This window comes from Atheta coriaria, unplaced genomic scaffold (assembly GCF_025399875.1).
Source record: "Atheta coriaria isolate IRGN ID8LTWV9N9 unplaced genomic scaffold, Caltech_Dcor_3.1 hic_scaffold_8_pilon, whole genome shotgun sequence".
Classification (NCBI taxonomy): Eukaryota; Metazoa; Arthropoda; class Insecta; order Coleoptera; family Staphylinidae; genus Dalotia; species Dalotia coriaria.
In genome coordinates, this window is record NW_027045450.1 from 71142 (window position 1) to 91853 (window position 20712).

Below are 20712 nucleotides of genomic sequence, written 5' to 3' on the forward strand. Positions count from 1 at the left end.
GGCCTCGAGATGCGTGGATGCAGCGGCGCGCGAGATCAATATGGACCGCTGGTGCGCGCGCCGGGCGCGCCACGGAGCCCCGGGATGAAGCAGCAGCCTCCCGATGCTGGATTCAAGCTGACTGCGTCGCGCTCCGGGCGCAAACCCGAACGCACTGGGCGGGTGGCACCCGTGCCGAACGTTCCTTTCTTTTAAATCTCGACACATTCATCAATATCTTCAATAAAACTCACTTTAAACCACTTTGCTTCTAATCAAACTACCCGCAAACTTTGTTAGAGTACATTCATCAACATTTTTGACTTTAAACCGCCCACATCATCCTCATATTTTGCATTTGCGCGTCTTGCAATGTCATTGCGGTTTCGTGTCCCTGACTTATTTTTTACTAACCTACATTTAAGGCCATTATTCACTTTTATTTTGCGCGGGAGCCATCCGAGCGCAACGGCCACAACAAACGCAAAGATAATGAAGAAACAAACGACGATTAGCGCTCCAGCTATTATCTCCAAAGCATATAAACAATAAATTTTATTAAAAGCATCAATTTATAACAAATTATAATGAAAAAAGTTGAAAACCACTTTCATTTTAAATTTTACGCATGATAAGTTGCCTATATTATTCCCAAAAAAATATAAACGTAAAAAAACAATATTTTCATAATATTTCCACAATTTAAATACTTTTAAGGTTGTAAATAAATTTAGTTTAATATATTTTAATAGTTTCAACATGATTTATCGTAGAATTTAACAATAAAATACAGAAATTATAATTTTAGTTTGAATCTTACGCCAACAGATGCCAGCAAGCGTTCCACTGACGTATGTCAACAAGAATAGTACAGTCATCCTATGCGCGGCGTACGCAGTCTAGCCAAACCACGCAAAAGCGCGTTCGCGAGAGGCACGTAATGCATGTGCAGCCGTGATCACACCAACCTCCCCCAAGAAGCCCTCTCACGGAGTACACAAGGCACATTGCAGCACGACTCGGGTGAGTCAACCACCACCGCCGACTCACCGCACCAACCGCGCGCCGACACGCCGCTATAAAACGCATTTGCATTCCCGACTCGCAGCGAAACCCACACAGTCATCCCCGGTATCATGGCGGACGAACAGCCACAGTCGTCAGACGCCGGAAAGCAGGAGCCGGACGACGATGGTGACAAGCAGGACACGCCTAAGGCGATGATCACCGTCACGGTGAAGACGCCCAAAGAGAAGGAGGTCTTCAGCGTCGACCAGAACGCCACCGTTGCTGAGGTAATTGCGTTCGAGAACTAACAGCTTCCTGATTAATTCGATTCATGTTGATTGTTGCAGTTTAAAACACAAGTGGCGCCCAAGTTTAATTCGGACGTTGAACAGCTGTGTCTAATCTTTGCTGGCAGGATCCTGAAGGATGCGGAAACACTAGTTTCACAAAATATTAAAGATGGACTGGTTATTCATTTAGTTGTTAAAGCAGCACCACGTAATCCCGGCCCGCAAAGAGCTGGTAAGTGTTAAACTACTTAAATAATTAATTAATACCATGATTGTACTATTAATTAATACGATAACGCGTCGCGTGACAATCGATTTGGTGTTTTACACGATTTCCAACTAATTAAAATTAAATTTTTAGCTGATATAGGTCAAACACCTTATGGAATGGGTAGTTTAGGAGGTCTCGCTGGTCTAGAATCCCTCGGCATGGGCAACACGAATTTCATGGACCTGCAGAATCGAATGCAGTCAGAGATTCTCACCAATCCGGAAATGTTGCGTCAGGTCCTCGACAATCCTCTAGTTCAGCGCTTAATGAACGACCCCGACAACATGCGCACGCTTATTACCAGCAATCCGCAGATGCAGCAGCTCATGGAGCGCAATCCCGAAATCAACCACATGCTCAACAATCCTGACCTCCTTAGGCAAACGATGGAACTAGCGCGTAATCCGTCAATGCTGCAAGAGTTAATGCGTAGCCACGACCGCGCGATCAGTAACCTGGAGAGCATCCCAGGCGGATACAATGCGCTGCAGCGTATGTATCGCGATATTCAGGAACCGATGCTCAGCGCCGCCACCGAGCAATTCACGCGGAATCCATTCTCTGGCCTTGTGGACACCGGCAGTGCTTCGAATCCACAACAAGGCACCGAAAATCGTGAACCTCTGCCGAATCCGTGGTCAGCTGGAGGTGGTGGTGGAGGCGGCGGTGGTGGCGGAGCGACTAATCCCAATCCAACTAATCCATGGTCTGCGGGATCGCCTGCAGCTGGTAATGATGGATCGACAAGACCGAGGCCTGGTGTGATTAACAACGCACCGATGCAAAGTCTGCTGCAGCAAATGTCCGAGAATCCTGGATTGTTGCAGAATATGTTATCAGCTCCGTATACGCAGAGTATGATGCAGGCTTTAGCAGCGGACCCGAACGCCGCCAGCGCATTGTTGAATGAGAACCCATTACTATCAGGCAATCCAGCGTTACAGGAACAGATGAGAGGAATGATGCCCACACTGATGCAACAAATGCAGAATCCAGAGATGCAGAATATCATCGCGAATCCCCAAGCGCTTAACGCAATTATGCAGATCCAACAGGGCATGGAATCGCTGCGCGCGGTCGCGCCTAACTTGATGAACACTCTGGGGACGCCGCCGCCCCCAATTGGGCTCTCAGGGCTGACGACGCCTTCTAGTACAACCACGACTACGCCTACAACCGGGACTACTACCACAGGCGGGGCTGCGACTAATCCCAACGCATTCTCAGAGGTAAACAATGCTGATTAATAATTAAATAGTTTAATTAACACTAATGATTTTTTATAATTTAGTTTATGGCTAGAATGGTGGCTGATATGGCTGGACAACGTGACGATTCACCACCGGAGACGAGATACCAAGCGCAGTTGGAACAACTGGCCGCGATGGGTTTCGTCAACCGCGAGGCGAACCTGCAGGCGCTGATCGCGACCTTCGGCGACATTAACGCGGCCGTGGAGCGACTGCTGGCACTCGGTCAGCTCTCTATGAGCTAACCTCGCGGCCCCTGCGCCGGCGCAAGCAAATTTTTAAGTCAAACCAGGAGCGGATACTAAATTTCTACTATAAAAAGTAAATGAATCACCCACATAATTTTCTATATCGACGACGACGACGGGGATCATGCTCTAGCCCCCGGAACCACCCTTTACTACCCCCGATTCATCAGAAGCAAGCCTAGCATATTAGATATTTTCCAAGCGCGTTTTTCTTTGTGTTTCTATGCGATTTTATCCGAGTAGGCCCCGTGATACGGCCCAGAATTCATCTGACTGCGCGTGCCAATGCTATAACTTTCTTTTCGCACCATCCCCGCTCCCCCTCTTGTTCGCAAACATACAAATAAAGCAACAACAATAAAATATGATTAGTGGTGCACTGTGGATTCAAAAAAAAAATAATGAAGAGTTTAACAATTTTGGGTTATCTATGAATATATGCATGTATTAGTTGAATGCGAATTGGATTTGATTGTTTTTCTCATTATGTATAATTGTACAATTTCGTTCTCGACGAGTACGTCGATGGTGTTACTTGGATTGAATGTTTTTAGGGAAACAAGCATTGAAATGCGTGCGTGCTAGCGACACTAAACTAACAGATATAAGTGAGGCAGAAATTTATGTGCAGAGCGCACCCGCACGCGGATTTATTAACTATATATGTTTTGAAACAAATATAATAAAGGAGGATGATGTAATTTGTTAAAAGGGAGAGTGTTTTCATAAGCAGAGGTAATTTGTAGCATTCCACTTGTAATATAAATTGAAATAAATATGGGATGAAAAATGTATGAACATCTGGCGCTTCAAATTGTAATCATTGTAAAAGATTTGTAAGTAATGCGTGGTTTGAAGCGTGGTTAAAACATATTTCAACGGTCAAACGCAAAGTGTATGGTACGCGCTCGCTTGAATACTCTTCACACAACTCGTTGGCCTTTGCGGCAGCAGAGAAGTTTGACTTCATACCGCGCACGGATTACGCCAGCCACACAGGTACGCGGTGGGAGAGCGCGAAGCTCTTTCAGTTGGATTGCGCGTTCGCACGTTCGCGGCATCGGCCCTCCATTCGCGTCGCTCGGAAAAATGTGACCGGAGCGCTCAGTCGCGCGCGCGCCCACACGACACTCACAACGCATAACACAACATTTTAGTAGTATTTATTTAAACCACGCCGAATCGGCGGTTAATTGTCAGGTGCGTGAATGGTGCTTGCGGTGGTGCACTCGAGGTCGTCGTGGACACCGCCAAAAAGGTCTCCGCACGCCATCGGAGCTCTGGCCACGTATTACCTCTATCGCATCCTACCTGTTCAGGTAAATAAACTCGCTGGGAAACTAACATGTTTTTATGACCTTATCGGCTTCGAATTTTACCTTCGCGCTCGGCATGTGCGGTCGTGGATCGTTAATTAATTCTTTTCGATAAACGCACACGCACCTAACGCCAGTAGTGACAACTGTGAGTTCGCGCGAAGAAATCCAAGAACCATTAGCGGCATGCGTTTGCCAAGTCCGAGTAATTGTCGTCGATCGATTTGCGCCGCTATTTATAAAGAAATCAATTACGAGACGTTGTCAACACAAACACAACCGCGCAGAATACTCCTTTTGCTTAATACATTTAAAAAGACCAAAGTGGAAGGTGAATACGCAGTGCAGGTGCATCAGGTGCACAAATTCATTTCCGGGACGTCGGCACACGCGCGCGCCAGATGGCCGTTATGTCGTTATAACATCCTCCGACTGAACTATTTCTAATATTACGTGTGTTTCATTTCAGTTCAAGCATCTGTGCCATCAACATCAATGTGAAAGTGCAATGCGCGTGCAAAACCCCGAAAAAATGTGGAAAAACTACGTGACTGACACGAATCATCGCTACAAATTAACACCGAGCGACTAAGAAGACTTCCAACAACATGTTAAAACACATGCTCAACGCGAATGGGAATGTAGCGCGTTCCAGCCGCCCGGATAGCTCGATGGTAATGGAACCACGGCATTCACATGACGTTTCTCACCGCTACCGCACACCAGGCGGCGTTGGAAGCATTGGGGGAGGAGTTCCCAGTACACTCGCGAATAATGCCAGTGCACTACGCACACAATACCCACTCAGTGTGACACACCTCCCAAATCTAGACACATCGAAACATTCCATCTATGCGAAAGCAGCGAATGGCGGATTGAATATTTCACGGCCACGCCCCCCGGGGCCAGTGAACAAATTCATCGCCAAATCAAAACAAGTGGGCGTAAAGGAAATGCTTGTTAGTTTAGGACTGCTGTGCCTTGTGAGTCTACTCCTAGCGTTGTTATCACTCATATTCCTGCTGAAGATCTCTCCGGTGACCGCGAGTGACATTCGGGATCTCTTGAGAGCGGAACAATTGACTGTTATCACCGCCGAGGAATACGTGGTGGTTTACGAAGTGACACTGGCACTGTGCGCGCTTACTTTATCCTTGAATCTGTGCTGTCTGCTGGTGTGCGCGATTCAATTCCTGTTCGCTGTGAAGCTCGTTAAAAGTCCGCATGGTGGAAGCGAACGGTAAGATGAATACCAGGCATAAATTCTATTTGCATAGTTGTTACTCTACTCTTTTGTTTATAATATATAGCGGCCGAAGGAATTCTAACGCGTGTAGTGGTTTAATTTGAGACGATCGCATACCGTTTGCTTGCTTTTCCCTCGCCGCCGGCGTTTTAATTATGAATTTATAATCAAACTCACACGCGCTCGCGCCGGATGTGAGCCGAGATGCGCACGGGAAGTGCTAAGAGACGAGAACCGTTTCAATGTGTAATTATATGCCCGTTAAAATTCTGTCTTGCCAACAGGACCAACAAATATCTGCAGAAGTCGTCGGTGAGTCGTGTATGCGCCGTCGGAGGTTTCTTCATCTCAATCCCGGTGTTTCTCACAGGTAATTCATCTTCTTTTTTGTCCATCTATGACAACAAATGTAAAATATCTTATTTATTACCACAGGAATAATTCTGTATACATTTATACAATTCCATTCCACACCGGCGATAGTAACAAGCGTATTCATTGGTCTCGGTATTGTTTTCTGCGGCTGTGCGATGGTACACAACGTTTTTATTTGGCAGCGAGAGAAAACTAATGCCGTGAAAGAATTAGCACTGCAACAGGCTAATACGCATAATTCTTTTCATAATATATCAGCGCCTGGGACAGCGCCACACTTGAATCATCTGAATCAATCACACGCGTCACATTTGAGTAACTACAGTGTAGGATTCCTACATTCGACCGCACATGGTTCGCCACCAGCCACGATTCTTGCCAATGGTCCATATATCCTTCGTCCTGCGACGACTACACCGCCTACAACAGAAAATTTAAAATTTTCACATCCGCGAGAGGCTAGCGGTAGTGTAAGTCCTGGTATGCATGCGCCAACGCTTGATTTAAGCAGCGTCGCGACTACAAACTCTCCACACGAGCTCAGCACGCTCGTGTGACTATGTTTTCCGTGAGATTATTTTGTATTTTTTACACGATTTTATTAATTTATAGTGCACGGATGCGTGCACGGGGGACCTGGGACTGATTTTACAAAGCATTCAATGCCATGCCAACGACTTCAAATGTATAGAATTGCATTTAATCGTATTTTAAAAAGATATTATTTGTTGTTATTTTACAATAAAGTACACTAGACAAGTGGATGACATCAGGAACACATTCCAAGGCACTTCGTCTGATGTCATGTCCTTGATCAATAATAAATTATTATGTATATGATAAATTTCCGCCGAAAACAACAACCTTGTCACAGCCAAAACAAACTAACAACATTCAGGCCTCGAAAACTTGAAAAATGTGTAGATTTACGACTTCCGGACAAACCCAGCCATAGGTGGAGGACCAATATTTGTATTTGCATGCATTGGTACGGTCGGGTCCATCCCTCTGGCCGTAAATGTGTCATCATTTGATGACGTTGAAGTTGTCCGTTCAATCTTCATTGTTTGCTGGGGAATTTGACTATCAGCGGATATGTTTTTAGAGTTGTAGATCTCCTTGACAATCAATAGGATTGTATCGTTTGATTCCCAGTAACAAACGTGGCTTGTAAGCGCAAAGATATACTCATTAAAGAATTCCAAAGGAGCTTCCTGAAGAACATAGTCAACCCTACGACCACCATTTAGTTGACCCAAATTTAAGTCAGTTTGCTCTGCTTCGATGATACTATCTTCATCGGAAGTATTACCGTCTTGTTTCAGTTGTTCTTCAAGAACTTTGTTAACCTCTTCTTCTAAACTCGGTGGATTTGCTTGTGTTGTTTGTCCTTTAAACAATGTAAACTGATAGAAAGAATTCCACGTGTTTTTCATTGAATCAATAAGTTTCTGTTTTAAATCAGCACCTACTCTCGCCATTGTTTCTTTCAATTCTAAATGCATGCGTTTTCTGCCTTTGTGGTGCGGAATCAAGACGGGTTTTAGATTAGCTAACTCAGGATTAATCAGTGTTTCTATTCTGTATGCGACTGGGTCATACGGATGGAAGATATTGAAGTATTCCTGGCATGTAGGTAGCGCAAATTGTTCCCCAAGGTTTTCTAAGCCTCTTACCATCACGAACATGCCAACCGGTGATCCCAACGCGAAGAAATGTCTCGGTTGAAAGTGTAAATGTGGATAGTTTATCTGCGCTTGGCCAGTACCCATTTGGGCCATCATGTAACTAATCCTCCTGCTCATCTTTCTCACATTAGGAGGTGGTTTCAATGGAGACAATTGATCGTCCACTGGTTCCGCACCAGTTGGAGTTTCTGGATCACCTGGTTTTTCATTTTCCGGCTGTTGATGACACAAAATATCGAATAAAATCAATGATCCCAGACTGTGCCCACCCAGAGACACACCACCAGTGAAACTAGGATTTCTTTGTTTGAATAATTCATAGACACGATTCAATTCATTACCGACAGAGGAAATAATCGTCTGGCAATAAACCGGACTGGTATAAAACAAGACATCAAGAATTGTATCATTTGTAAATTCTCTCAAACGCGGAATGCTTTCCAGGGTGATTCCTTTTATCTTCTTATCAACTCCAGTTTCTTCTGAGTGTAATTTACTGTGCCAACTTATGGGTAATATTTCAATCCTGTTTGCGATTTCTTTCTCACATGATGACCGGTAGTGTGACTGTACTAATTGTAGTGCCATGCTTCGGAACTCATCTACAGCTTCTTCTACACCACGGAATTTTAAGTCGCAGAACTTTCCTATGCCGTGGACCATGAATAGAAGATGGTCGACTTTTGGTGGTTCTCCTTCTTCGATGTGGAATTCATCCAGACCACGTTTTACTACACGAGGTCTAGGTTGATTCTATAGAAATAAAATGTGTTTTAAGTAAATATAATTTATATAAATTGTTTATTACTAACCGGTGTATTTCCCCAACTGTCAGGACACTGTGTTTGTGGAAACAGGACGAGAACATCCGGTCCATGGAAGACGACACTTTCGCCATTTGCAAGATCCACACGTCTGTTCCATGTGTTTGTTTCAAACGCAATTTTGAATTCTTCTTCTAGTTTAGTAGCAACGTTTTCTTCATAGGGGACATAGCGTCCATCGGTGTTACCTTTGTGAAACCATGAACAACGACGTACCTCGGCTTTGGGGCCTTTCCAGTAAACAGGAACTCGTTCTCGGAGTAAAATATTGACGTCGTAACGTCCCCGTCAGTGGCTTCGACTCTATCAGGGCTCAAATCGGCTATCCAACGAAAAACAAAGTAATTATAGATTCTAAACAGAAATGTATGGAAACTCACGTGATAAATATGCAGTATCCAAATTTAATGAATCCATCATAGAGAATGGCGTCCACACCACTTTGGTATCACTGGCTGTTTTATAAAACCAGTGATGATAAACTGGACGATACATTTGTGTGGTTTCATTGTGCGTCAAAATTGGTTGCTCTGTGGAATCAGCTCTGTGTGCGTTCAAACCCGGCGACGCACGCGGAGAATCCCCGATGGTTTTCGACATTTCTGTATTCAACAGTGTAGAATGTCCAGTCAATGAAGTAGCAGGATAATATGTGGATGGAGTGAGTATAGTCGGAGTTGCAGATGTGTCAAATGTAGGTACAGTGTTTGGAATGGTAGGAATCGATGCTAATTGAATCTCTTCTGTTACCGAAACTGGCGATAAAAACGGCGATTGCGCTTCTACTTTCGGAGTAGGTATTTGAGGTACCTGTGGCGTGACAGGTAAAAATGAGGGGTGTAAAATTTGTTGTTGATGTTGAAAAGTCGGTGGAGGTGGTGTAGGTTGCTTTGCAGGCAAAACAGGCAAAACAGGAAGTGAAGGAGGTACAGAAACAGTAGAAACAGGTATAAGTGGTATACTAGGAATGACAGCTGGTTGTACTTGTGATGGAAGTGCGTTTAAACCAAAATCAGAAGTACCACTTGGTATATTTAAATTGGTGCTACCAAGAGTATAAGGTGAATGTGTAGATGGAGGTCTCGGTGGTAAATGGACAGGATTTACCGCAACCGGAAGTGGTGGTATGTTCGGTTGAAGTTGTACTGGAGGTGGTGCAGCTACTTGTGCACCAGCAGTAAGTCCAGGAATCTGCGCGTATGCCGGACGTTTGAATCCACCACGCCTGTATGTATTAGAAGTAGCTGGTGGTGGTCCTGTAGGTAAAACAGGAGATGGTAGTCCTCCTAAAGGTACAGTAGGTACTAATTCTGCAACACTAGGTGCAGAGAAAGTAGTATCCGGAGAATAGAACTGTACGGGTGCTGCAGAAGCCACTGGAGCGTTGGGATCAACCGAGCTCAACAGGGAATCAACAACTGAAGGTACAGCAGTTACTTGTTCTTCTTGTGGGCGACTACCTCCGAGTTTTAAATAAGAAGAGAATGAGGAAAAGACTGATTGTAGGCCAGCTGGTTGTTGTTCTGGTATTGATTGTGGTTGTGGAGGAAAATTAGAATTCACAGTGAATTCAGGTTGTATAAACGGTTGTTGTGGTTGTTGTTGTGGAAAAGAATAATCTTGTTGTTGTTGTTGTTGAGGATATTGTCCTCCCCAAGAGTTAGAGTTAGAATTTATCGGTGGTGAATAAAAATTATAATTTTCCGGTGCAGGTTGTTGATTATTATTGGCAAAACCGGAAAATTGAATCGGTTGGTAATTCTGTAAGTCTTCTTGATTTGGCACCAATGATATCTCTGCAAAGAAACAACAAAATCAGTATTCAGGTCAAACTGCTTATCAATATTACCATAGAAATTAAAAACTCATTACAGGATATGATTAACAATCACTTTCATTACATTCAATACAACAATTATGTGTAAAAGTGATTCATTCTTAATCATAACTTCATAACATTTAAGAAATGTGACGTGTAAAGTGTAAAAACCGTGTTATCATCTGCATTTAACCAATCAACCCGTAGAACACCTCAAATCGTCTGGAAATAGTGATTATTTCAGTGTTAATTCAATGTTTACCTGCCAGTTAACACGAATATTGAAAATATGTATGTTTCATAATTGCGTACACAAAATAACACAGATAACGATTACTACAATTTCCTTTCCAAACCCACAAAAGATGACAAATTCTTCCGTCGTAGTATTTTGTCGACTACAAAAACGTGTTCCGTACACTAAAAATTTCAGTTCCGATCTGCTCATCTAGCAATTAACAACAAGAATGTTACATTTAATAATATTCTTTTGTATTTGTACAAAATTAACAACCAGTTCGATACAAACCGAACAGTTTTACAATGTAAACGAAGAAATACCGAATTTCAATCGAAGAGTGCCCAAAATTTTGGCCCCGGGAAAAGATAATATGATATCAATAAAAATTATAAAACCACATCATCCGAATATAAACGAAAATTATTACAATGGAGAATATCCAGTTGAAGAAGTAGATATAAACGGAAATCGCGAGAATAATCCACTGCAGCCGCTTTCAAACGAAGGCAAGCAACGCGTGAATGAAATCAGTGTGAAATTACGAAATGTATGGAATAGTCCCATTGCACTCGTAATTCAAGACAACCCGGAAGTGTTACGCACAGCCGGACTCTACATGGATTATATTTTAAGAAGACCTGAACTAAGAAATGATTTTTGGTTGATGAAATATAATTCAACAGGTAAAAAATTTAATTTTTCTTTATCAAAGGTTTATACGACGCCATTTTGTATTTTAATCATACAGGTGTGTCCGGGGTAATCGCACAGAGTTCTCTGACTGACCCGGAAACTTTCCGGCGTTTATTGACATCCGGTACATCAGGGACGAGACAAAACATAGGACAAATGGAAACCGCAGCTAGTTTTTTCAGTGTGCTGAAAGCAACGCGTGCATTACCTCCGAATGCGGCCATTTTGATGTTTACTGATTCACCGATTGAAGATGAAGATGTCGCGCAGATCGCTATCAAAGAAACGCAAAAGAAACAAATACGCGTGAGTGTTTAAACTTTAAATTTACTTCTTTTTATAGAAAAATAATCTTTGGAATGTTTTAGTTATTTGTGGTGTGGCAAGGTGATTATCCGACTGCTCGCCAGGAATACAAACTCTTGCAGGAAGCGACCGAATTGACTCACGGCGCGTTTGTTATCGGTAACACCGAGCGGAAGTACGCAACAGATACTAACTATGTGCAAGTCAGCGGGAAAGCAAATGTAAGTACACAAAATAAAGAAAAATAGATTTTTGGATGTTTATTGTATGTTAATATTTTCCGCAGCCTGTAATTACGCATCTGACGGGTGTTCACGGTCAACGGCGTGTGCGCGTGCCAATCGAAAACGGCGTGAGCGCGATTCACGTTTCCATGAGTAATACAGTAACCAAAGCCGTTTTACACACACCAAATGGTAACATAATCATGGTTATATATTATCTTTTAATTTTTTATTATATTGTGATAAAATTCCGCAGGTTACCTGATCGATCTGTTGAACATTACCGCTGCGTCACGATACGCGCGTGGTTCATACGTGGTGAAGACTGACACGACCTTCGAATGCGAGCTGGCGCTCACCGCCGCCGCCGTCGGCGAAATGTTACAGACTGACCCAACCAAGCTGGGCGCCGCGACGCCTGCCGCCGCCGTCGGCGAGTGGCTGTTGGAAACCGACGCGCCTGCGCGCATTTATTACGACATTGTTGTTTCCGCGCGACACGCGCTCACGGTCGAGGCGAATGTCGTGGCCGCAAACCGCAATGGACAGCCAACAGGTGAGTAAACTTACAAAACATTACATCGTACGTACTGGGAAAGTAACTGCATAATAATAATTCAAAGAATCATCTTAAAATCTATTAAAATTCATGATTTTAAAAATTCACTTAAAAACTTCAAACATATCTTAATTTACTTAAATAAATAGATTAAAAATAAGTTTTGGTATAGACATTCACACAATAACAAAATAAACAGAAAAAATATCACGTTCAATGTGTTCACGTATTAATTCTACAATAATACTTTTAAAAATCATTTTTAAGTCATAAACTCACCTTAAACTCTCAAAATTCACTATAAAACTTCAAAATTACTTCTCAGACAAAAATAAATAGGTTTAAAATAAGTGTTCGTATGCATATTCACTCACTAACAAACTAAACTCACAAAATATCACATTAAAAACGTGAAGATTGTTGCTTTATTTACAAGTCTCACTTCTATCGCGATTGACAGCTGAACGATAACTTATAACCGTTCCGCCAAGCTCACCGCATATGTTTATAATAACGTTATAACGTTATGCGATGAACTTTGATTCTGGATGGCCACGCAATACTTTATGGCTGCGGGAAGAGGTGTTGAAAAATGTTGACCTTGCTGTTTACCATCATTCAAACGCGCGCAAAATGTTGCGCAAATTCATTCACAGAGAGACAAATAAACACAGCACTTAAAGCCGGACCTGAATTTACGTCTTAGATAAACCTACGAAAACAATTTCTGCTTTTATGAATCATAACAATCATAACAATTCGTCATTAATTTAATAAGTTGCAAGAAAATGCAATTATTCAAGTGCAAAGTTCAGAGTAATTGTCATTTTGTTTTTTTCTGTTTCTAAACACGCAATTTATTGATTAGTTTTTGTTATTAATGCATAAATACTTGTTATCAATGCAAAATATTAGGCAAGCGACGTCTGCATTTGAATATCGTCGGTGATTACGCAAAAATCGACAACGTCACACTGATAACATCCGATGGTAAACGACTAGCATCACAAAACCTACGCTTCAGCGTCAATGACCGTCTTAAGAGTCAAGATGACATCGAAACATTCAAACCTGGTGGAAATGTGGACATTGACTTGGAAGATCTGCCCAAAGAGAAACTTTACATACAATTACACGGAAAAGATTCAACTGGTAGGTTAAAAACTTCATCAATGAAGCAGCTTTATTAATATTTTTAAAATTCGATTTCAGGTAATGATTTCCAAAGAATTTCATATTATAATCCCATGAATATTCATAAAATCATCGAACCTACGACTATAACTGTCGGTGAAGGAAGTGAACTACTCCAAGCACCAGGAAGGAGCTCAAACATCTTGTATAAAGTCACAAATAATCGAGATAATGTGATTTTCATGCGTTTTCAAGCGACTGATGAACGTGCATACCTTAGACATCTATCACCATTATGGTAAACTAAAAAATCAAGTTTAAACCTTTGAAACGCTAAAAAATAATAAAATTAATACTTTAAGGGCATGGATAAACCCGCATCAAACAGTAGTAGTAACTCTACACATGGTTTCTAAGGGTGGTGATGATCTAGTCACACTTTCTGCATCCAGTGGTTCAGACAGAATCGATAAAAAATCAATAGTTCGTTCTACAGACTCAAATACAGCTTATGGCCAAGATAATGAAGTTCCACACATGTGGCACAAGTTTACAAGCAATTGTCAAGATGTAATCTTCAGTAGATGTGAAGATCATTCATGGACTATGGAAGTGACAGCTCAGGACAGAGAAACTGGTCTACTTTTGATACAATCAAGTCCTGAAGGATTGTACTTTCCACATGGATATATCAGTGGTACAACTGATGAAGTGACTGGTGTTTTGAGTGGATCTTGTTGTCAGTCAGGTGTTGTTTTGACTGCTATTGATCTTAAGAATAATAGAAGATCGTATGAAGCTAATGCATATTGGGCTGCATTGGGTTCTGCAGCAATTGCTGCAATTGTCATCAGTATTTTGTTGATTTTAGCGATTATAGGCATCATTGTGTACTGTTGTGTCTGGGGACCTGGGAAGAGGAAACAGAAGGCTTCGCATGATATTCCTGAAGCAACGATTAGGTATAGAGGACCTGAGAATTCGGCAACTACAACTAGATATTAATTATTTAACATTTAATTTGTGTTCAGCTGGTTTTCCATATTTTTTAAGACTTTGTAGACTTAACATCTCAAAATATGTGCCGTAATTATTAATTATCTTTAGGTAAGTCCGTAATAAGTTAAAATAATACTTATTTAAGTTAATTTTTAAGTATTTTATGACTTTTTATAACTTTTTAAATTAATGCAAACAAGATGTATGATGTGTTGCATATAGTAAATCACTCAACGTCACTGTCAAAAGATGTAACCCGCGAGATAAAACAGAACAAACAAGTGCGTAACACGGAACCCATATAACCTATCAACCTAATTTAATTTTAATTATAATAACACAATTAGACGTACCGGAAGTAGGCTGTAACGTCGGGGGTGGTTGTAATTGTACAGGCTGTAAAACGGGCGGCGCCTCTGCAGCTGGTAGAAGAACAGCGTGTTGAGAGAAATCTTCCAGGGTGGCGCCGGTCACAGACACATTTAGCAGAGGGTTGATCACTTTCCGGTGGTCAGACATCATGCACAATTAGTAAATATAATTGCACTTTAGAATTAAGTTGTAGAGTTCAGTATAAGCTGTCGCGCCGTGCGTGTGGGCGCTTGTCAAACGATTTTGAAAGTGGTGCACGACGCACAGCCACGTAACAGCTGGGAGGCACACGCCGTACGCGCCACAGAAATGAAATCTAGACTACTGTATAAAATTAGGACAATGTATGGGTCTCTGCGTAAATAGGGACAAAGTTTGATAACAGAAAGTATATACATTCATAGAGTATAAAGGAAAATACAGTTTCATGGTAATTGAAGTTCCGAAACACCCCTGTAGAGGGCACAACCAATACTGTTTAGACAAAATGCAAACAAATCAGGCATACCAACTGTATTATGCACAATCGTGCATGTTCGGTACAAATCGATGAATCTAGGATTGCAATGGGCCAATCCGAACGTCGAGTTTAAACTTCAAATTTTATAACTGTCAGTTGGCTGATTGGCGAGTCGGTTACGGTTGTTCGCCATTGCCGATACAAGCAGCGCGTTCACAGTTGTTTCACACCCTGTTCGTGTTTGGGTCGACGCTGCAATATCTTTAACGTCTTTTTATCTCAACGCTGCTCGTCGTGATCGTCCAATTTTACAAGCTATTTACTAAACGTGCCATACGTTCCATCAATTTTTCATTTTCCTTGGACCGTAAGTGTTTGACAGATGTAACGTAACGAATTTTAACGGTTTTTTGCAAAATCTTGTTTTTTATTGTTTTTATTCCGATATCTACACGTGTTCACTGTGCAATCATATATTTTATTACAATTCATATTTATCTCCAGGTGTGGAAGTAACAAAAATGGATCGCATCAAGGGCCGTAGGCGTATCGGCGTCGACAACGTGCAAGAAAACAATCCACGACAAGCAGTCGCCACTGCTAAATTGGCGATCAACCCTAAACCCGTAACTCGCACAGTCTTTGACGATGTTGGTAATCAAGCACCGCGGCCAATCCTCGCCTCAAAGACAAACGCCCTGAACAAACCTACAAAACCGCAGCCTCTAGCCACGACTCGCACTGTCTTCGGCGCTGTTAAGAAAGAAAAAGAATCTCTGCTGAAACCAGCATTAAAGAAGCCAGTAGCAGTATTAAAGAAACCAGTACCAGCCCCAAGTGCTGTCCAAGTGGCAGCTACCAATGCTGGTGTACCAACCACAAAAGGGCAGATAAAGAAAGTCATGCCTGATGCGCAAATAAAACAACTAATGCCAACTATTCAAAACACTAAACTAGATATTGCAAAGGCATTCAATGCAGGGAAGATCATCGAACCCATTTCCAGGTCCAATGCCGTCCCCTACGGAATACGTGACGTGGATCTCGAAGACGACCCGCAACTTGTCTGTGAATACATCAAAGACATCATGCGATATTTATTGGATCTAGAAGATAAGTATCCGATAGCGAAAAATCATCTCAAAGGTCTTAAAGTGACTGAAAAGCATCGCGCAGTGCTCATCGACTGGATTGTTGAAGTCCTTGATTCATTCAAGTTGACAAAAGAGACACTATACATGAGTGTATCTCTAATTGATCGCTACCTAGCTCTAAATCATCGCATTACAAAAGACAATTTGCAACTTGTTGGAATTGTCGCCATGTTTATCGCGCATAAATACGAAGAGCTAAACATCGTGGGTATGGATGATTGGCTGTACATCTGTGACGATGCGTACAAAAGCAGCGAAATACTCAGCATGGAGATGCATATGTTACACAAGATGGACTTTTGTCTTGGTAGACCGACAGCGATTACTTTCCTCCGACGTTATCATAAGGTAATAATGGCGTCGTTGCGTCAACATGAGCTAGGCAAGTATTTAATTGAACTTGCGCTGATTGAGTATGACTTATCCGCGGTGAAACCAAGCGTGCATGCCGCTGCGGCGTGTTGCCTAGCTCATTGGTTGGTTGAAATGGACGGCGGTAAACCAGCCGATAGCTGGTCGGATATTTTGAAGCACTATTCAGGGTATAAGTATTCGGACATTGCATCTACAGTAATGCGTTACGCCGTAATGGCGCTGCGTGCAGAGACTGCTAAACAACAGGGTGTTCGTAAGCTGTACTCTGATGAAAAGCGACAGCGCATCGCTTTGGATGAAGTGTTGCGGAGCGCTAGGCTGAAGGCGTTCGTCGCTGCGACTGCGCAAACATAACCAGTTTTCATTTTATATATTTGTGTGCGTGGGTATATTGTATATTGTATTTTTATTTTAAAAATGTATAAGCGCCTTTTCTACCATTATTATTGTCATTAGGCATATTATTATTAATATCGAGATACTCTAATAGACTAATTTTTCAATAGATATTTTTGAAAAATGATTGTCGTTACTTTCTGACAGCTAGCGGACCTTTATTGTATGCCAACTTTGCGCGTAACTATCGCAAAACTCACACCTACCCGCAGGGTCAACCGGCCCTGGTTCACTACGAATGCCACGTTGATCTGGTTTAGCTGTTTCGCCTGTGGTCCTTCCCATTCCCTCAGTGTCCTTTTCACCGTGCTTTTCTGGTGGCCCTTGAGGTCCCATTGGTGGTCCTGACACTCCCGGCATGCCTTCAAATCCACAATCGCCTGGAATACCAACTGTTCCTGGTGCACCTACACAAAATTACATGTTAATTAAATGTATTTAGTTTATTTTTCGCTGTGGTTTTGTTTGTGAGAATGTTTGGTGTTACCTGGAATGTCAGGTGGACCAAACAAGCCCAAGCTATTAGCATCGTGCATGCCGGGAGGCCCGGGGGACCTTTCAGCCGCTTTGTTAGTAATGGCAAGTCATTTACAAAGAATAACTAAGCTAACTTGCGTGCAAATGTATAAGCAGCATGTTCGTGTGGTTGCCTAAATTAAATGGCTGCAACATGTTCAAAACAGTTAGAAATAAGATTTTTGATACCTGGAGGACCTGGCGGACCCTGCAGTGTCGCCATTATATCATCTAGTTGTTTAATGGCATACATTTATATCATTTTCAATTTTCACATATATAACACAAAAATATTATCAATTTGCCTCTTAAAACAAGCAGACATATCTCTCTAATCTCTGCATCACCAACAGATCGATCCTATATAATATAAAACAATAAATAGCTAAATAGTATTATGTTAATATTCATCCTCTCGTAAAACTATTGTTTTTCAAGCTAAATAGTATATAAATTTTGTTATGTAACAATTACTTTCAGATGGTCCTGGAAGACTGGTTTACCCCCAGGCTGACCATTTTGTCCCGGTGGTCCTGGAACACCTTGTGGGCCTTCTTTTCTAAAAATACCTGGAAAACCCAAAAGACCAGGAGGACCTGTTCCTCTAGCTGATCCCCGTTCTCCTGACTAAAATCAAATAACACAAAAATATACCCAAAAAAGATATAATTATATTTACCAATCCAGTTAAACCAGGATGTCCTCTGGGTCCTTGATCATCATGTGCATAACCAGAATTAATCGCAACTAAATTTTGCGTTCCAGGCTCGCCAGGAGCACCTGTAGGAGCTAACGCTCCATCACGTCCTGCAGTTCCTGTTAAACCGTCTTGACCAGGAAACCCCCTCGGGCCAACAATACCCTAACAAATAATAATGTTAATAATAGTTACAAATATTTTTGTAACACACTTACTGGCAGGGCCGATGAGAGGGGGGGTCAACTGGGGTAAATTGCCCTGAGCTCGGCTGATCGCTCTTAAATCGCAAACACAAAAAAATTAGCAAAAAAATACCGATTGCCGGGACTCGCAGGTAGTCCTCTTAGACCTGGATGTTCAGCAGTGCGTAAAACAAATAAATAATATGTAGAAAACAATGAAATAAGGAAATTTACCTGAAAAAGCGGGTTACCGTGTTCACCTCTAAGTTCACGTTCACCTTGATCACCCTTTTCATTCCTGGATAACCTTCAGCACCGGGTATACCAGGTTGTCTGGCTAATCTAGGCAACCCTGGCATTCCCCCCTCCCTGTGTGATTTTGAAGGATCACAACTCATCAACATCCATGGCAAATCAATCAAAACTTATATCATGAATTAGAAAAACAACAAAACAAAAGTTGCCTGTATCGTGGGTTGCCTAGCGCTATGTCTAACCTATGCCTCTAATGTGATACAACAGATGACGCGTACTTTGAAGATGAATTAGCTGCGTTCCTAGTATCATTACCCACTGAAATAATCGTACAAATTTGTAGCTGTTTGTTGTTTTGGCAGGGAAAACACACGGCATGCGTGATGTACGACCGGGAAAGTTCGAGAACATTAATTAACTCGACATGCGCTGCGCTGTCGGTGGAAAAGTCGATTCGATCTAATTTCTACGAACTGCCAAAATTGCTAAAAATATATTCACGCTCAACAATACTCGGAAAAAATAAAAAATCATTTAAATACTTGAAATATAAATAAAAAAGAATTGATGATGGTTAATTTTAGTAAATAAGTAGTTAAAAACGGTCCATATATGACAATAGTGTTTATAGGGGATAGGAGACTTGTAGACAAAAGCTGAAGGAGAGAGGCACGATTGAGCACTGGCAGCACGCAGCGTTTTGTGGACTACCCGCAAAGAGTGGTGGTGGTACGCTTAGTAGGGCACGTATTGCAAGTACCTCTACTTTTCTCGTGTGTACCAAATGACAACGGGTACCTATTACACATATAAAAATTATTCTATCTATTATTAGTCATATACATTTAAGATTAACAAAACAAATCATTGCGCAATAATACTAAACGTCCGTTTTTTCCAACGACTTCTAACGATTTGAAATACGTGTACGAATATAAGCGGTAGTTGTTTGAACGAGTGTTCGGCGCGTTCGGCGTTTTGTTGGGCATGGTCATGGTCGAAAAACCGACGAAACGCACACGCCTCACACGATCCGAATGCATAACATCCACGCTCCACACAACTACACATTGATAGAACACGATTTTGTTTAAATATACGCGCGGAAGGCATGCAACACATGTGAGTACGTGACACTGAGCGCATACGGAGAGTAGGGTTCATCATACAATTAATTGCATGACAATATCACAATATGACGTGCATTATGCTGTGCATTCTATGATTTATGCCGTGTCAACGCAAAACAGAAAGAAAGAGAGGAAAGTCGCGTCCTAATTTGGTTAGACATAAAATAATAATAAAATTAGACGCGTAGGATGTAAGTGAATCAATGAATACGATAATATTATGCATTAGAAGGGCTTTGATTCGCTCTCGGGTCTTCGACAGTAAAGAGGCGTTTTATCAATTGATAATATGATAATTAGCGGAATTAGAATACAATTCGATTCGGAGAATAATAATCACGGTCGTGTGATGACTCACGGGAAACTACAATGAAGAAGTGTTGCATGAAACACAGGAATAAATATTATGTCTGAATTTCAGCATAATATTTGTTTAGTACTGGCTTTTATAGTTTATTATGAAATTATCCTCAAATAAATATCTTTTAACGCCATTTTAAATTGAAATATGTAAGTATAATATCTGTACCAACTTTCATTCCTTATTTTACACCCTTTAAGTTATTTTTATGCAATAAAAAGTAGCCTATTTTATTTTCCAATATCAAAACTCTCTTTATACTAAAATTTATTAAAATCACTTTATTGGTTTTGTGCGTAAAAGTGAAACAAACAAACTAAAATTTGCATTTATATGATTAT

General features: G+C 41.5%; 6 protein-coding genes across 10 annotated transcripts; 4 read left to right on the forward strand and 2 right to left on the reverse strand.

Moving 5' to 3' along the window:
- Positions 1 to 852: 852 nt before the first annotated feature.
- Ubqn (ubiquilin) lies at positions 853 to 3840 on the forward strand. Its single transcript, XM_065310081.1, has 5 exons — positions 853 to 1002; positions 1088 to 1274; positions 1335 to 1509; positions 1639 to 2777; positions 2840 to 3840. Exons 2-5 carry the CDS (start codon positions 1116 to 1118, stop codon positions 3041 to 3043), a joined length of 1677 nt encoding a protein of 558 aa, XP_065166153.1. The 5' UTR covers positions 853 to 1002; positions 1088 to 1115; the 3' UTR covers positions 3044 to 3840.
- A 263-nt stretch (positions 3841 to 4103) lies between these two features.
- On the forward strand, positions 4104 to 6811 carry LOC135797616 (uncharacterized). The gene is made up of 4 exons (XM_065310085.1): positions 4104 to 4365; positions 4832 to 5602; positions 5893 to 5978; positions 6044 to 6811. The coding sequence occupies exons 2-4, from the start codon at positions 4971 to 4973 to the stop codon at positions 6538 to 6540; spliced, it is 1215 nt and encodes a 404-aa protein (XP_065166157.1). The 5' UTR covers positions 4104 to 4365; positions 4832 to 4970; the 3' UTR covers positions 6541 to 6811.
- PAPLA1 (Phosphatidic Acid Phospholipase A1) lies at positions 6668 to 14992 on the reverse strand. The gene is given in 5 exon segments (XM_065310079.1): positions 6668 to 8424; positions 8484 to 8782; positions 8785 to 8817; positions 8876 to 10291; positions 14824 to 14992. Coding segments are annotated over 5 exon segments (3432 nt in total). The 3' UTR covers positions 6668 to 6909.
- Positions 10732 to 14718, forward strand: LOC135797612 (uncharacterized). The gene is made up of 8 exons (XM_065310080.1): positions 10732 to 11238; positions 11304 to 11554; positions 11617 to 11775; positions 11841 to 11970; positions 12035 to 12334; positions 13253 to 13489; positions 13550 to 13769; positions 13834 to 14718. Exons 1-8 carry the CDS (start codon positions 10782 to 10784, stop codon positions 14474 to 14476), a joined length of 2397 nt encoding a protein of 798 aa, XP_065166152.1. The 5' UTR covers positions 10732 to 10781; the 3' UTR covers positions 14477 to 14718.
- Positions 14862 to 17354, forward strand: LOC135797615 (G2/mitotic-specific cyclin-B2-like). Of its 2 annotated transcripts, none has more exons than XM_065310083.1 (2): positions 14862 to 15001; positions 15807 to 17354. In XM_065310083.1, the coding sequence occupies exon 2, from the start codon at positions 15824 to 15826 to the stop codon at positions 17183 to 17185; it is 1362 nt and encodes a 453-aa protein (XP_065166155.1). In that variant the 5' UTR covers positions 14862 to 15001; positions 15807 to 15823; the 3' UTR covers positions 17186 to 17354. The 2 variants fall into 2 exon arrangements, with proteins under 2 accessions (XP_065166155.1, XP_065166154.1); XM_065310082.1 differs by lacking the exon at positions 14862 to 15001 and adding an exon at positions 15193 to 15669.
- Positions 17221 to 19342, reverse strand: LOC135797617 (collagen alpha-1(IX) chain-like). 4 transcript variants are annotated; one of them, XR_010549591.1, is made up of 3 exons: positions 18423 to 18811; positions 18218 to 18370; positions 17221 to 17634 (listed from the first exon to the last, which is right to left on the reverse strand). XR_010549591.1 is itself a non-coding variant. In XM_065310086.1 (2 exons), exons 1-2 carry the CDS (start codon positions 17994 to 17996, stop codon positions 17375 to 17377), a joined length of 324 nt encoding a protein of 107 aa, XP_065166158.1. In that variant the 5' UTR covers positions 17997 to 18210; the 3' UTR covers positions 17221 to 17374. The 4 variants fall into 4 exon arrangements, 2 of the variants coding, with proteins under 2 accessions (XP_065166158.1, XP_065166159.1); XR_010549592.1 differs by lacking the exons at positions 18218 to 18370; positions 18423 to 18811 and adding an exon at positions 18860 to 19342; XM_065310086.1 differs by lacking the exons at positions 18218 to 18370; positions 18423 to 18811 and adding an exon at positions 17933 to 18210.
- Positions 19343 to 20712: the final 1370 nt, after the last annotated feature.

What these genes read in the sequence shown, in the direction of transcription:
- Ubqn (XM_065310081.1), top strand. Translation starts at nt 1,116, where the DNA reads ATGGCGGACGAACAGCCACAGTCGTCAGACGCCGGAAAGCAGGAGCCG. An exon ending in AGAACGCCACCGTTGCTGAG is followed by an intron (nt 1,275 to 1,334) that starts GTAATTGCGTTC and finishes TGATTGTTGCAG; the next exon opens with TTTAAAACACAAGTGGCGCC. An exon ending in ATCCCAACGCATTCTCAGAG is followed by an intron (nt 2,778 to 2,839) that starts GTAAACAATGCT and finishes TTTATAATTTAG; the next exon opens with TTTATGGCTAGAATGGTGGC.
- LOC135797616 (XM_065310085.1), top strand. Translation starts at nt 4,971, where the DNA reads ATGTTAAAACACATGCTCAACGCGAATGGGAATGTAGCGCGTTCCAGC. An exon ending in CCGCATGGTGGAAGCGAACG is followed by an intron (nt 5,603 to 5,892) that starts GTAAGATGAATA and finishes TCTTGCCAACAG; the next exon opens with GACCAACAAATATCTGCAGA. An exon ending in AATCCCGGTGTTTCTCACAG is followed by an intron (nt 5,979 to 6,043) that starts GTAATTCATCTT and finishes TTATTACCACAG; the next exon opens with GAATAATTCTGTATACATTT.
- LOC135797612 (XM_065310080.1), top strand. Translation starts at nt 10,782, where the DNA reads ATGTTACATTTAATAATATTCTTTTGTATTTGTACAAAATTAACAACC. An exon ending in GATGAAATATAATTCAACAG is followed by an intron (nt 11,239 to 11,303) that starts GTAAAAAATTTA and finishes TTAATCATACAG; the next exon opens with GTGTGTCCGGGGTAATCGCA. An exon ending in CCGCAATGGACAGCCAACAG is followed by an intron (nt 12,335 to 13,252) that starts GTGAGTAAACTT and finishes GCAAAATATTAG; the next exon opens with GCAAGCGACGTCTGCATTTG.
- LOC135797615 (XM_065310083.1), top strand. Translation starts at nt 15,824, where the DNA reads ATGGATCGCATCAAGGGCCGTAGGCGTATCGGCGTCGACAACGTGCAA.
- LOC135797617 (XM_065310086.1), bottom strand. Translation starts at nt 17,996, where the DNA reads ATGTATGCCATTAAACAACTAGATGATATAATGGCGACACTGCAGGGT. An exon ending in GGGTCCGCCAGGTCCTCCAG is followed by an intron (nt 17,635 to 17,932) that starts GTATCAAAAATC and finishes AATTTTGTGTAG; the next exon opens with GTGCACCAGGAACAGTTGGT.